The 16,493-nt window shown below is 34.5% G+C and overlaps 3 protein-coding genes across 8 annotated transcripts in view; 1 reads left to right on the top strand and 2 right to left on the bottom strand.

Moving 5' to 3' along the window:
* LOC147838394 (uncharacterized) overlaps positions 1 to 16,493 on the top strand; it is a 900,722-nt gene that overhangs the window by 678,562 nt on the left and 205,667 nt on the right. The window lies entirely within an intron of this gene.
* Positions 450 to 7,734, bottom strand: LOC147831498 (uncharacterized). 2 transcript variants are annotated; one of them, XM_087303476.1, is made up of 4 exons: positions 7,486 to 7,734; positions 3,890 to 5,372; positions 3,627 to 3,686; positions 450 to 573 (listed from the first exon to the last, which is right to left on the bottom strand). In XM_087303476.1, exons 1-3 carry the CDS (start codon positions 7,607 to 7,609, stop codon positions 3,668 to 3,670), a joined length of 1,626 nt encoding a protein of 541 aa, XP_087159602.1. In that variant the 5' UTR covers positions 7,610 to 7,734; the 3' UTR covers positions 450 to 573; positions 3,627 to 3,667. The 2 variants fall into 2 exon arrangements, with proteins under 2 accessions (XP_087159602.1, XP_087159603.1); XM_087303477.1 differs by lacking the exon at positions 450 to 573 and having other exon boundaries at positions 3,610 to 3,686.
* si:ch211-213a13.1 overlaps positions 14,249 to 16,493 on the bottom strand; it is a 15,796-nt gene continuing 13,551 nt past the window's right edge. For 3 of the 5 annotated variants that reach the window (XM_087303683.1, XM_087303684.1, XM_087303685.1), the window contains one exon: positions 14,249 to 15,698. The gene's annotated coding sequence lies outside the window, so the exon portion shown is untranslated. The remainder of the gene's footprint in view (positions 15,699 to 16,493) is intronic. The other 2 variants (XR_015521550.1, XR_015521551.1) reach the window with 2 other exon arrangements.

The following is a 16,493-nucleotide window of genomic DNA, read 5'->3' as shown; positions in this document are numbered from 1 at the left end:
ATGTGGTGGCACAATGACATTAATCGATCTATGTGCTATAGGGGAATTACCAACCTACATCACACATGACATCACACGGAATCAACCGCTAATACCAGTTGCAAAAAAAAGACTGGTTGCAATAGCAAACATGTCATGTTGTGGCGGTAGGATGCCAAAACCGTCCAAAAGTCCAAAAATAGAAAAGTTCAATTTTACCATAGACCACACTACTTTTAATGCCAACCGCAGATGTCTTTGGCTAACAGCCATCAAAAGAGCAGAACGGAGTGAGGACCTAATTAAAAATGCTGGACTCTGCAGTACTCATTTTATATCAGGTAAGTTCACACTATGCTAAATCATACACATCACTTGTTTTTGATTGCAGCAATAACATTTACATATGGTGAATTAAACTGTGAACACTGAATGCTTAGAATGAAATGCAAAAGTGTAAGTTCACATACCCTGCCGTACACGTGCAGTTCGCTGTCAGAATGCAGTCGTTTTGCTAGTTGATGATTACCCAGGCCTTGTATAGCTCCATCTTCTTTCCTTGTCATTGGCTAGGCAGAACCTCGATTTTTAACACTGCAAAGTTTTAAATCTGGTAATCATGGAACATTATTTCTTGCACATGACCACACAGAACAAAATTGTAGGCATCCAAAGACTTGTAGGCCTTTAACTTACCTCTTGTAAAATCAATTGTGGCCTGTTTCCACTGAGTGGTACGGTACGGTGTGGTTTGGTAAGCTTTTATGGACGTTTCCACGGTCAAAAGGCGTACCGAACTGAACCGTACCGTACCAGTTTTTCTGCACCCTTTTGAAAGGAACCCAAACACAAGAAAGGGTACCAAAAGGCAGAGCTAGACGCGAAGCTGATCGCTATTGGTTTACAGAGATGCGCCATTTGGGGTCTGTTCTTCGTACCTCGCTTAAATGATCTAAGATTATTTGGCAGATCCCGGATCTTTTAATCTTGATAACTGATCTCTCACTAATTTGGTTCTCCAAACAAGTTCGCGAATCAGATTAGAATGTCTGGATGAACTGATCTGAGATCGCTGCGTGTGTTATAAGGACAGATCTATCGATCCTCGAAATCATGATCAGCAATGCAACGATTGGCTGACGGCACAGCAGCGTAATGACATCATCTGATTAATATTCAATTATCCATGTGAGCAAAATTACATCAAATTAGCAGTAAACGGCTTGATAAATATGACACGCAAGAACTTTCCACATTTGTTGTGAGCTGCAGGCTTTACACTTACAGTTATCAAGACAAGAGTATTCATCATGTATTTCAATGCAAATCAGTGTATTTAGTTCTACATTTAGAAAAGATTTTCTTTATAATAGTAGCCGTTTTTTAATCGGTGTAAAGAATAACTGGTTGTTTACAAAAGCATTTTCATATTAGTAAAGGTGTCTGCAACTTTTGTGAAGCATCAAATCACCGGCATGTTAACTATCAAAACATGTTTATGACTGCATAAATGTATTATTGCTTAAAAAAAAGTGACATATTGCGCATTTCTATTATACACAATTTGTACTAAAGCGATCTAAAAAGTTCATATCAATAAGTTCTCTTTGCACCACTAGGTGGCAGTCTTTGTACTTTCATTTCGAGGGTGCAGATTGTATACGTTTTATTAATATGTATAACTTAATTTATTTTTTTAATGACTATAACTTTATATATATATAGTTAAAAATATGTACCATTGTCCAAAGTGTGTATAACTACTACTGTAAGAAAATATCAGAATTCGGAACATACTTTCTGTATTATCTTTGCTTGAACTGAGCCGATCTAATCCTGTTTATATGAATTGAACCAGGTCCAGATCAGGTTTGACCTAGCAGAACTGTTGCCATGACAACAACTCTCGGATCAGCTTTGAAGAACGAAACGATCCTGGATCGCGTCAAATCCCGCCATGTTTGAAATACACAGCGAGAGATTAAAGCGGAATTATATAAACATATAATAACAAGCCTTGTCGTCGTCTTGATAAACAGCCACAAAGCCATGGAGTAGAGCAGAATTTACCCTGTGCCTTGTAGTTTTTACGAGCCAGTATGAAGAGTGAGCGGTTTCGCTTTCTTGCTTGGGCTCGCGGCGCGTCTATATCTGAAATAACTAACTTCTTGAGCTGATGATAATAACGTGCGCTTGATTATTGACAAGCTTTGGAAACCCGATCCTGTGAGAAGCTGACAAACGCAATAATTACACATTCAGAAAGAAAAGGACAAACGCGAAAGTGGAGTGCGGAAAAAAAGGGAAAGCCAAGGAGCACGTTATTTCTTCAGCAAACGTGAACAAACTGCCTTGTTTCAATTTTTATTATCACCTTTTGGACTAATATGAACAGGGAATGATGGAATTACTCTCTAACAGAGGCTTCATGTGCTGCTGAAGATTACAGACACAGATGAGAGGTTTTCATTGACTGAAGGCTATACTTTGTGTTGTTTTTAACCTAAATAAGGATGAAAAGTATGCTGTGTGTACTTTTTCTGTAGTTGGTAACATATCTGGGACTGTAAGGGTCTGTATGTGTTCATAAATGTTCATTTATTTATTTATTTAATATAATTACAGACGTTACAGTAGGCTATTTCACACGGTCATTGGTCATTGATATGTGAGCGACCTGTGCAGCTTTATTGTAGACATTTACTCAATCGAAAATGACATCGACTTAAATTTTATCATTCACCATGCCCAACTAAAAGGGTACAAAGTGGAAACGCAAGCCTGATAAAGGTGACCCATACCGACCCAAACCATACTGTACCAGTCAGTGGAAACGAGTCATTGGAGTTTCAATGAGATAGTTGTATATTTCGGGCTGGAAGTTTGGCCAATTCGTCTTATTGAATAACCAGGGGTGGACTGGGACAGCATTTTCACCCAGGAAAAAGTAACTGTTATTCAGGGCGTTATATGGGTGTTGTGTGGCAGGCCAGAGTCATGGTGGCAGGCCAGATTGACATTCAGGCTACAAGGAAATGTCCCAGCACTCCCTATGGCCAGTCTGCCCCTGCCAATATCCGTTGGGAGGGTGCTACTGCAAATGGATCTGCCAGACAATAGCCACTCATTTTAACATTAATTTAGCCAAATAGCTGTGCTTATTGCTTATCACTGGGTGACAAGCTGTTATAATATGCTGAAAGCATTATGAAAATTATATGTGTATATATATATATATATATATATATATATATATATATATATATATATATATATATATATATATATATATATATATATATATGTATATATATATATATGTATATATATATGTATATATATATATATATATGTATATATATATATGTATATATATATATATATATATATGTATATATATATGTATATATATATATATATATATATATATATATATATATATATATATATATATATATATGTATATATATATATATATATATATATATATATATATATATATATATATATCTATGTATATATGTATGTATGTATGTATGTATGTGTGTGTATATATATATATATATATATATATATATATATATATATATATCCTATTTCTAACACAACAACAAACTCTGTACCGTATCAGATGTCATTCCCTTCACCTGTTTTTTCTGCAACCTCGATGCGCGCACATCCTGAATGTTTACAAACCGGTAATTAGCCTATAAGATATAAAACAATATCATGAAAGGAAAACTCGGAAAGCAACTCGTATAAACACCTTAATCATATAATTGTCTTCAGGTTAAGGCAAACAATTAGATCACTAAAGTCCATGTAGTCAGTGTATGAACACTTTCCTTAGTGTGAATTCCAGCACAATCTCAATTCATCAACTATAATAAACATCTTTGAAAGCACTCACGTCACGTCTCTGTGTCTTTTCTGGTGTACCTTTAAAGCTCCCAGTCTTGAAAAGCTCTTTCCACACAAACACACGTGATGTTTCTTTTCAGCATGAACCTGCAGGTGGATCTTCAGGTTTTCCGGTCCAGCAAATGTCTTGCTGCACTGATCACAGTTATACGGTCTTTCTCCAGAATGAGTATGTAGATGTGATTTAAGCCGGTTTCCATGTCTGAAATTCCTCCCGCACTGATCACAAGTGTGCGGCTTCTCTCCAGAGTGGATCTTCATGTGGTAAGTGAGATGTCCTTTTTGTGAGAAACTCTTCCCACATTGAGCACACGCGTGCAGCTTCTCTCCGCTGTGGATTTTCATGTGATCAATAAGGGTGGATTTTACTGTGAAACGTTTTCCACATTGTTCACACTTGTGCAGGTTCTCTCCACTACAAACACTCATGTGATGGGTAAAACTTGTTTTATATGTGAAACTCTTCCCGCACTTTTTACATTTGTGAGGCTTCTCTCTGTTATGTACTTTTAATGCAAATCTCTGATCTTCTCTGTGGATCTTCATGTGGCGTTTAAGATTTCCTTTAAGTCTGAAACTCCTCCCGCATTGACCACACACATATGGCTTTTCTTCATTGTGAAGGCTCATGTGATGTTTGAGACTTACTTTATATGAGAAACTCTTCCCGCACTGATCACATGAGTACGGCCTGTCTCCTGTGTGAATCTTTACGTGACGTTTAAGATACGCTTTAATCCTGAAACTCTTCCCACACTGCTCACAAAAGTGCAGCTTCTCTCCGCTGTGGATTTTCATGTGGTTATTAAAGTTTTCTTTTACTCTGAATCGTTTTCCACATTGATCACACGCGTACGGCTTCTCTCCGCTGTGAATGCTCATGTGACGGTTGACACTTGCTTTATATAAGAAGCTCTTCCCGCATTGAGCACAGGAGTAAGGCTTGTCTCCCCTGTGGATCTTCATGTGACGTTTAAGATTTCCTTTATGTCTGAAACTCTTCCCACACTCCTCACACGAGAATGCCGTCTCGTCGCTGTGCATTGTCATGTGATATTTAAGCTGTCCGATTAACGTGAAACTCTTCCCACATTGAAGGCATGTGTGCTTCTCTCCTCTATGAATGCTCATGTGACGCTTAAGACTTACTTTAAATGAGAAACTCTTCCCGCACAGATCACAAATGTGTTGTGCGTTCCCACAGTGTTTTCTCATGTGATCCTTAAGCTCTTCTTCTAATGTAAAACTCTTCTCGCACTGATCACATACGTGTGGACTTTCTTTGCTGTGAGTTCTCCTGTGATCTGCAAGTGTTTGTTTGCATGGAAACTGTTTTCCACACTGAGAGCAAATAAACGTTTTGGCGGCTGTTTGTCTGTCTGGAAATTTATTTTTGCTCTGAGAGCAACTCAACGAGATTTCTTCAGGTTTGACATGATGTTTCTCCTCCACTTCACTGTGCTCCATCAGATCTAAAGTGAAAGTAAAAACATTTTATTCACTCATTAATTTTCCTTCAACTTAGTCATTTTATTAATCTGGGGTCGCCACAGTGGAATGATTCGTCAACTTATTCAACATATGCTTTATACAGCAGATGCCCTTCCAGCTGCAACCCATCACTGGGAAACATCCATACACACTCTACCTCAATTAAGTTTATTCAATTCACCTTAAGTGCATGTGTTTGGACTGTGGGGGAAACCAGAGCACCTGGAGGAAACCCACGCCAACACGGGAAGAACATACAAACCCCAAACAGAAATGCCAACTGACCCAGCCGGGACTAGAACTAGCAACCTTCTTGCTGTGAGGCGACAGTGCTAACCACTGAGCCACTTTGTCACCAAAAAGGTTTGTTTTAAGTAAATTAATCAAATCATTAAATAAATGTGTAAACATCCCGCCTCATACAATGAGTAGACATCAATAGCCACTGTCGAGCCTATAGACTGTTAATTACTTTTAAATACTTCAAATTTAATCTGTGTTAGTAAATGCAAGAATATTGATGAAATGCAGGCATAAAAATGTATGACAGTGTTTTTAAGATGACTGTTCTAGAGCCTACAGCTAATCAATCTGTCAGATTCTGGAGAGCATTCAAGTTCTAAAGAAAATTATAAATGATAAATGATCTTAAATAAAAACAAATACATTTATAGAGATGGTATATAAGCATATAATTTCACTCACCTGGGAAACGGAGGCCATGTAAATGGCTTGTGAGCACAATTAAGTGGACACAGCATTTGCATGTTGCGCTGCGAGATATTGGCCCGACAGTGAAACGCGACATAATTTCTGCCTCATTGCTCAAGCTCCATTAAGGTAAAGTTGGTTTTATATTCACACGATAATTCAGAGACAACTTGTGACACACTCCCTATATTGTTTACACCACAGCACTTTGAATATTCGGTCTGAAATAACCTGCAAGTGGGACTTGAAAAAACATTAACACTGTTTATTTGACTGTAAACAATGTTGCACTTTAATAGTCATTGGCTGCTAATATGATTTCACTATTTATAGTTTGCAAATAAATCTTTTATAAAATTATATTATTAAGGAGAAAGTCTGAATGTGCGAATATAAAACTAACTTTACCTCTATTCAAGCTCCCAAGCTATTGGCGCAGGCCAATCCTATAAAAGCCTTGGCTCAACAGTGGAAATGCCTGTCTTTTCTGGATGTTATTTGTATGCAACTTTGAATAGTGTGCATACTATTCGCATACTATTCGAGCTCAGTCAAAAACTGTCAAGTCCTGGATTATAACTTTTAATATCGTCAGATCATTTGTTTCTACCTTCTGATGTACAGCTTTGTTTATATGGACTTTATGTATCTTATGATGTAATAGTTATTTATTTTCACTCCTATTCTTTATTTGGTTTAGCATTACTCTTGTTTTTCACAGCAATGTTTTAACTTCTGTCATTAAAGAACAAGTCTACCTGGGTGTGGAGATTTGGGGATGTTTACAATATAATCAAATCCCATCTAATCTCTACACTGAACAAAAAATGAAATAATACAAAAAATGGCTCACAGTGGCTTAGGGGTTAGCAATGTCGCCTCAGAGCAAGAAGGTTGCTAGTTCAAGGCCCAGCTAATCCTGTTGGCATTTTTGTGTAGAGTTTGCATGTTCTCTCGTGTTAGTGTGGGTTTGCTCAGGGTGCTCCGGTTTTCCCCACAATTCCAATACATTCACTACAGGTGAAATGAATAAACCAACTGACCTTACGGACAATTTAAAAGTAAGTTCCAATATTATTTTAGATCCCATGGAGAGTCATTATTATATTAATAAACACAAACACTTCAATTATCACTAACACACCAGCAAGCCACCGTTCAGCTAGGCTGCCATCAATATAATCTGCTGCTTTCTTTACAACATTTTTCAGCCTATAAATAAACCATAAATTATATTAGTAATGAAGGACTATGTGGGTCAAATTAGCATTTACTTATCACTTTCAAACACAATGCAACCATTAAATCTAAAGAACTGTTTAACATTTTATAATTGTCCTCTTATATAGCTTCATTAATAGGGAATAAATAATAGTCACCAACCTCTTTGTGCATCAGTGTCTTCATGTTTGATTCTGAAGGGTTCTGGATCACTCCTGTTCTCACTGTAATCTTCAATAAACTCTGTCTTTATACATTTCTGTTCTTCTTGGAAGGCTGAATGCATGTCTTCACTTGTAAATAGAGCTCACTTATTAAAACAACAATTTGTGAAACGTCCAAAACGAACAAACATATGCGTGAACTTTTGAGAAAAGCGGCTTCTTTTCTTCTTCTTTCATGTTCAGCTGCGGGTTTCGTCCATCTAATTGGTGCATTACCGCCCCCTTCAGCTCCGAAGCATGAATCAGCAAATGTGAAGTGAAACCACTTGCAGCATTCATAATCCCTTAACACACACATAAACAATCGATTTTAATCATTCATCAAGGACTGTTCAAAACGATTCTCCATATCAATATTCGACTGTGTGTCCTATTTACTGTGCTAATTATTTCCCATTTACTGTTATTATTATTATTTTATTATTATTATTATTATTATTATTATTATTATTATTATTATTATTATTTACTTCTAATGTGCAGCCCAATCTCCCACATTTTTCTGACTGGTTTTCCACACTTTTCAGTGCTTTCATTAAAAGTATTTTGTAAAGTATGAATAGCGAAAGAAAGAAAGAAAGAAAGAAAGAAAGAATACTTTTAATAAATATTAAATAATAATACGGTGCATTTTAATATTCTCTATTTGTTTATTTTTTTAACCATTTTTATTAAAACAAGATGTTTGAGGGGGGGAAAACAAAAGTTGCTTATTTTGTTTTCATATTTGGTCACTAGATGGAGCTCTTACAGCATCATCCACTGTAAACATAATCTAATAATCATCTGCTTTTTTACACTATCCCACAATTAGTTTAGCTATTGAGGTCAACAACATATTGATATTAATGAAATACTGATGTGTTTTTCATAATATTTATGTTTGCTTTTATTAAGAACAACTGTGGCTGGATTTCAATGGAAATGGTTACCTGTAGTTTATTTATTTATACTGATTTTCCACTTTTCTTTTCAAAACTGAATATTAAAAAATAAGTAAACACTTTTTTATATTAATTGACCATACAAATGATTTCCTGTATAAAGGGGTTTTCTTTCATATTTTGAATGTGACAACACAAATGATTTTGTGACGTAAAGGTCTTATTTGTTTCCATACACTGTTCAACCCAATAAGTTAAGAAAACTCAAACCATTTGAGGCAACCGATTGGAACCAACCATTCAAATTTATAAACTAATACTAATGAGTACTGTGAAATAACCCATTTGGGTAAACGAAGCAATTTGAGCACAGTAGAACCCAATAAATGAAGAGAACTCAAACCAACTGATGACAGTAAAACCCAAAAAGTTAAGTCAACTCAGACCGTTTGAGGAAATCGTTGCTACAAACCATTTGAGTTAAAAGAAACTAATCTGTGTGAGTACTGTGAACGTACTCCATTTATGTTGAAGTAATAAAAGTTTTATATAACTCATTACCTTCAACACTGAGTTCAAAACTCTTTTCAATTGAGTAGAATTAACTTGCAATCAATTTTGAGTAAACTACCCTCATTTCATTTGATAAAGTTGACTGTTGGTTGTATTTTTTATTTATTATTATGCAAGAAAGAACATTACAAAGATACAATATGAACAAGGAGGCAAAGAGGGACACATAAATAAAATTCAAGCAAATTGAATAAGTTTAAATGATTTACACCAAGAAAGCGTTTTACATGCAATTGTTAGAGTCTTTTACAGAGTTCACATATAAATCAAAGTCATTTCTAAAATTAAAAAAGTAAGGGTGTATCTTTGAAAGTGTACATTTAAACTGTAAATTTTTGCCAAAAAAGCAATAAATTAATAATAAATTTACAATACAAAGGATCTACATAAAGCGAGTAACCAAATAATATGATTTTTGGGTTTTACAGTTTACCTTTTGTTTTGTGATGCTATAATGACGCGTTGACGTGTTAGAAACTTGTTTCGTCACTAGAGGGAGCTCCAGGTGCGTCGACCACTTCAAAAGAGAAACCTGCAACTTCAGATATAAATCCTGACTGTTTTGTTCAAAATAGCATTTTAGGTTCCTAAATAATGCTACTACATTTGAATCCTGTGTGAATTATTGTAAGTTATGCTGTTTAAACCAATTTTGTATCTTGTTTTTGGTAGGTTGACAACGCGAGACCACAGAACCGCGTTTTTATTGGTCATTTTTGCAGTTGTGGGCGTGCCTGTTGTTCTAAACGTCAATGAATCAGTCATTCCGACATCTGAACACTAGAGGGCAGTTTTGGCCAATTAATGTAGTTGTTATCATGGTCAATCATAATCTTATATCTATTATGATATCATAATCAGTGAGACCACACTCTTATGACCAACTTTTGATGGCATTAATAGAAATACATTAGTGGGTAAGTAAAATACATATATACCCTAAATAATGTAATTCTTTTATAAAATATATTTGCTATTTTGTTGATAAAAGAGAATAATCCTTAAGTAATTTACTAGTTTTAACTGGGCGGTGTGCTCTGTTGATCTTTTTAATGGTTAAGGACGATAGGAGGCAAGTTTACACCAGGTCAAAATGGGCCTTTCTGCACGATACAGGATGTAGCTTCTGAGAAAACAAGAAGTGAAACAGGCCTTCAAAAAGAATCTGTGGGCTATTGCTTAAAGTATTAGTTGCACTGTGATACTGCCTTGCAAAAGCTACAGAAGACTAAATATCAGTGCAATCATGGTGTATTCCAGTTAGATTTTAGAAATTTAAAATGTTTTATAATAATTTATAATAAAAAATTGAGTTTTTTTTTTTCTGACAGTCAAACGTCTGACAGTTCTGAAAGTGGAAAGTTGTGACTCACTGGCCTTTAAAGTGTCAAGTGTTTAGTCAGTGTGAAAGATCTATGCCTCTAAAAATAACAAAAATAGATAATATCTATCTACACACGATCTTAACCGGAAAATTTGACCACTTGTGCTTTATACAGACTTTAATATGGTGAAGATATTTCCTAGTTGCATAGAGATATTGCTTCATAACTAAAACTACATTGTAAAGAAACTCAAACCATTTGAGGAAACCGATTGTTATAAACCATTTAAGTTTAAAAACTAATCCTAATGAGTACTGTGAACTTAATCCATTTAAGTAAATGAAGCAAACTGAGCACAGTAAAACACAATAAATGGAGAACTCAAACCAACTGAATTCTGTAAAACCCAATGAGTTAAGGCAACTCAAACCGTTTGAGGAAACCGATTGCAGCAAATCATTTGAGTTAAATTAATCCTTAATTATTTAAGTGTATGTAATGAGGTATTTAATTAACGCATTACCTTCAACACTGAGTTCAAAACTCTTTTCACATGAGTAGAATAAACTTTCAGTCAATTTTGAGTTAAATGCACTACATTTCATTCAATAAACTTGACTGTTGGGTTTTACAGTGTATAACTTTAGGAAATGGGCAAGATTTACTGTTGAGAACTACTACAAACTTTAAATGTGAAATTCATGTTAGTTTTATTTATGTTTTTAATGGCAATAACTGTGGTTTAATAATGAAAAATTAATTTAATAAAAGATTACTGTTAATAATATTAACAGTATTTGAGTAATGTATCTGGGTTCCTGCAAGGTGTTTTGTCGAAGAAGTAAATTTTCGGTATAACATTTATTTGTATTTCGTCACCTTGGAATTATAAGGTTGTATCTGCATTCTGAATGATTTTGAGATATTAAGCTTCACTAGTTTTTGCATTCCATAGCAAACAGTATGTGTGTAACATTTGTTTTTTTTTTCAATAAAAAGTCCTAAAATGTAAACAACTTATAAAAAATACCAAAATGTAAAGAATTTGTCATTTAATAAGAACATGTCAATAACTAAATTTTGACAAAAATGTCAGATAAAACCTTAAAATTTTAAGGTGACGATTTGCTATTATATTATTTATTTATTTATTTATTCTTGAAAGATGTAAATGAGCTCGAGTGTTGGAGTCAGACTCCTCCGTGAAATAGAGTTGGCAGTCGCTGTACAAAAGACCCATTAAAAATAAGGATAGTAGATCTTCAGTTCAGCACTGTACATACACAGCACAATAACACTCTTTATAGTGGAAACATGACCTTTACTTGTGAATCTCAGGCTGTTTTTCGTGTAATTATGCAGCATTCTTGGCTAAAACCATATACAGAGTGTTTGAAAATGTTGGAATCTGAGGTTGATGAGTTATTTGAGTGTTTATGGTTTAACAATTTTTATATGATTATTTTAAACTTTGTGTAAGATACTGTTTAACTAAATACATGCATATATAAAAGAGAGATAGAGAGAGAGAGAGAGAGAGAGAGAGAGAAAGAGAGAGAGAGAGAGAGAGAGAGAGAGAGAGAGAGAGAGACTGAATTTAGAATACTTTTTAATTCAGCAAAATTGCTTAATTATTTAATTGCAAATATTTCGCAAAACAAAATTATAATGTGGGTGTGCATCTACAATCGGTAACACATTTCGGGAGAGTTTAATGAGACTCAAAACGTCAAACATTATATTAATTTAAATACTATTAGTAATAAAAAACGTTTGGAATGTTGAATCAGAAAGCAGAAAACTGTGGGCTTTTAGTCGACACTAGTCAATGTTTCTGTGGGCGTGGCTGCTGCTGTTGTGAGGTCGACGTCATTCTCACATCAGGACACGAGGGGGCAGATGATTCTCTAACTGCTTACTTTGTACAGAAAATAAATGTGTGACATTTGAGTTATTTTGCATCTTCGCCTTTATTCACCATAGATTACAGTATCTTGAAAATGGAGGTTGGATTGTAGCTCTTAACTGCCCAACAGTGTATAAGTTTTATCAAATACTAGGCTACTAATAATAAGAGGAATAGAGACAATGTTTCATAAAGTACAATACTGTTATGTTTGTATTTCAAATACCATGTAAATAGTTGAGGCGCCATCAGGGCTGGAGCAAGCTGAACTGGCGCTCTAGTCTAGGCAAACGACGATCATGCCACCCTCAAACCGAAAGTGAAAACTATGGGGATGTGATTTCGCCTACGACAGGAGGACCGGGTGGGGGTTGGGTTGAGTATAACAGTGGGGGCGATGGGCGTTCGCGAACTAAAGAGCAGGGGGCGGGGGGTATCTGCTAGTAAAACTTGGGGGAGGTGGAACCTAAAACTTGGGGGAGGGGAGATCGCGGGGCCACTTTGGAAGGGCACTTTATATCCCAGACTAAAGGGCAGGTAGAGCCCTATGTGTGCACGTGCCAGTGGGAAGTTGTGGCTCTACACCTCAACATTAACCAGACTAGATAAAAGCTACACATCATCAGACCAACACTGTTTAAGGAGTTTTAAGATACGGAGTTGTAAGATACGAATCGTATTTTTTCCAAAGCATCCATATTCATGTAAATTATTGTTTTAAATAGAATTTATTTGTGTATTTAGTCATACTAATAATAACAGTTAGGCCTATAATTTTGTATATGCAGTTTATTAGACTAATTTCCTAGTTTGCTGTCACATGTATTATTTTTTTTATGACTGCACAGCATAGCAACATTAAAATATACACATTAAATATCACAAAAGCCTACTGCTGCATGTTTAGCAAGCATGAGATACAATATGCAGTTGGCTGTTAATTTGTTCCAAAGATATGATTCATGTACTGAAGCGTTGTTTAAAGAGTTCTGTTTATCTGATGTTGAATATATTTTGTGGTTTCCACGGTTCAGTCCATATTCTGCATGCCACGTTGACATTTCATCATAAAACTCCGCTCACCTAACCCTACCCGTAACAGTGACGTCACTCACTCCATTGAGTGCATTGTGTCTGACATTGCATCTAAGGCTGCATCCAGATACTATTGGAATCTTGCACACAAATACAAGCAATGCCAGAGCCAATGACTCACAACGCATATAATCCAGTTTGATTCCCAATGCACGTGAAGAAGAGTGTATGTGGTTTGTTAACTTTGAGCACATATTGCAGAAGTGTTTTTTCCCCATTTTAAAGTTTTTCTTGCACAAAATCTTTAATGACAGAGGTGAATGACACATTTCATAACAGAACAACAACACACGCTTATATTTAATTGCAAATTTAGTATTGACCGTTGTATTTTTCTGTTTGATTTAACACTATGTTTTAAATTCAATTCAAATTTGTTTAAACAAATCCTGCTTTTGGGTTTCTTTTAGACTATGTATAATGTATTTTCGATTTGTTTGCTAAAATATGGGACTTACAGAAACATGCAATATGCATTTTTTCTGTGAACTCAGTAGAACTGAAAATACAAATAATGCAATTCAGTAATGAAACTCTGTAAATGTCCTGATCATTTCTTAATATTCTCTCAAAGTTATGAATAAACATTATAGAACTTCTAGCAGAACTTTTGCTTGTTAAGGTTATTAGCACAAAGAAATAAATATATCCAGTTTTAATGACAAATTTAGTTTTGTCTAAGTTTTTTTTTTTTTTTTGATGTTTGTCTTGTTTTTGTTACCACATTGTTCCTATCAATATTCAAATTGTAAATCTATGTTACATTTGCAAAATATTAAAGGTGCTCTTTTTTTAACCATTTGCATAATAAAAAAAGAGAAAAGGGAATAAAGATTTAAGCCTTTTAACTTCAAAGGAATTTTGGCAAAATATAGCATGTTTTGGATAACTTGGGAATCCAATAACAACCAAACACAATTTATGGCAATGCAAGCTTTTAATTAATAACTATAACCCTGATACAGATTTTTACTCATAAAATAAAATACACTGCCTGTCATGTAGTAATAGAGGTTTATAAAAGATCAAAAGAGGAATGAATGAAATGTTTAACAAATAAAAAATGAATTAGAGACTGGGGTGCAGTGACAAATGTGAACAAGAAAAAAAAAAGATTAAGAACATTTATAAACAGCAAGTTCTAACAAAGTTTTGTTTCCAATAATAATATCAATAATAATACTAATACATTTATTTATCGCTCCCCAATGGTCCAAATGTTGTTTTTTTCAAAATGCTTAAAATCTTTAGATAATAAACACTAAAGTACATGACACACAAAACAATGTGGAATGTAAAAATGCAAGTATCAAAAAATAAAGGCACATATACATATTTAGCTTTAGAATGCTTCTCGCAATATCTTGTACAGTACAACATGCTGTATTAGGCTTATTTAGTCAAACACTTAAAGGAACACTCCACTTTTAAAAAAATAGGCTCATTCAATTGGCCTAGAAAATAATAACTTTTCATTTTCAGTCAGTCTCAGAACACAATTTAACTGCAGAAGAGTCAAGCTTCAAATAGGAAAATTATCAAAAAAAAAAATCTTTGGTCATTTCTGAGCAAGATGCTAATGGTCTAATCTGACTCAATGATCTATGCTAAGCTAAGCTAAAAAGAAAAAAAAAACTTCCCCAGACACAAAGATCAGCTGAATGGAATCAAAAATGGTAAAACTCAAATGTTTAACTCTAGGGGAGTTATAAAATTAACCTACTTTCAGAAAAAGAGGAGTGTTCCTTTCATAAAATAACACAAAATGAACAGCTTCAGTACATTTACATGGACAACAACATTCTGATATTAACGTTATTAAGACAATCTGTTATACAATGTAAACGGTGGTCAACAATATGGCAAACAAAAGAGTGCAATGAGCAAGAATTAGTATCTGCTGTCATCTGTTTGCCTGAATAGCATGACAACAATTAACGGCACATGAAGCTTAAACACCCAAAACTCTATATGGTCCTACACCAACGAGTGTTGATGTGCAAAATTCTGGAGGGAATGTCAGAGGATGTTGCTTAGGAATGTAACGTTGTGTGGCATTATTCAGTGTATGAACTACAATATGTAAAAGCGAAACATGAAAGAAATATTCTAAAGACAATTCACACCCACAAACACCTTAAATCCGTCTTATAAGGAATAAAGATAAAAATCAGGATACTGATGTCCATGTAAAGTAACCCCAGGCTCAATACTGCATCTACGCCATTAGGCATGAAAGCATCATATATTACTTATCATCAGCAAATTAAATTCCTTAATAAGCAGTTTCGCATCTCAAAAGCACATACAATACTGCTATTATAAGACGTTGGATTTGCTAATCAATTTCTTTCATCAGAAGAAATATCTGTGGAAATAAAAAAAACAGAGCAACTAATCAGAAAGAGGTAAATCTGTTTTTAACCTGCATGTAACAGATACTCTGCAGAATAATAGTGCTTATTAAATTAACTAATGATTACAGCTTTCAATACTGAGAGGATTAAGACAGCAGAGTCAGGGATCCTGAGGAACCAAATCAATCAATCATTAATTTAAACAAAGAAGCTTTTGGTGTGCTGATAAATTTGCCATATTTGACTACTACAATAATAGTAGCTGTGTTGTACAGAGGACTAAAACTGCCCTTTAAAAAAAAAAACTGAATCGGTTATTTATGTGATAGTAATAGAAAATAAGTAATCAAACATATCATTATTAATCTCCAGTTTTCTTAATCATCCATAGCATTTAAACAGTGTATAACCCACTCTTAAATTTAATTATACATTTGCACCACTAAAAAATATCAAATAAATCATTATTTCCCAAAGAAACATCTATTATCTAAATCTACATCTAGATCTATTCTCTAAGATAAATCATGTTGGATATTAGTATGAAGGCCTGTCATAGACACATTTTAAGGTTAAATTTAAAGTGAGCAAGGTCAGCCTGGTCTTTATATTTGTATTGTTAGTTCTTTTCACGCTGTAATGATGACTCGACAAACATGAGTAAAACTTACAGTGTTTGTTCATATTGATAAGAGTGCCAGTGCTCTGATAGCAAATGCAGTTTTGAATTTAAAGTAAATCTTTTATTGTCATAGCTTATACTGGAAGAGGTATATATATATATGCACGTGCTAACAAATGTATGA

The sequence above is a fragment of the Danio rerio genome, chromosome 22 (assembly GCF_052040795.2).
Source record: "Danio rerio strain M-AB ecotype USA chromosome 22, GRCz13ab, whole genome shotgun sequence".
NCBI classification, from domain to species: domain Eukaryota; kingdom Metazoa; phylum Chordata; class Actinopteri; order Cypriniformes; family Danionidae; genus Danio; species Danio rerio.
This window is presented reverse-complemented; position numbering and strand designations above follow the sequence as displayed.

Bases quoted from the DNA above. Each gene is read 5' to 3' on its own strand.
- LOC147831498 (XM_087303476.1), bottom strand. From the start codon at position 7,609: ATGCATTCAGCCTTCCAAGAAGAACAGAAATGTATAAAGACAGAGTTT. The intron at 5,373-7,485 runs GTTGGTGACTAT...CTTTCACTTTAG, and splicing joins AGACACTGATGCACAAAGAG to ATCTGATGGAGCACAGTGAA.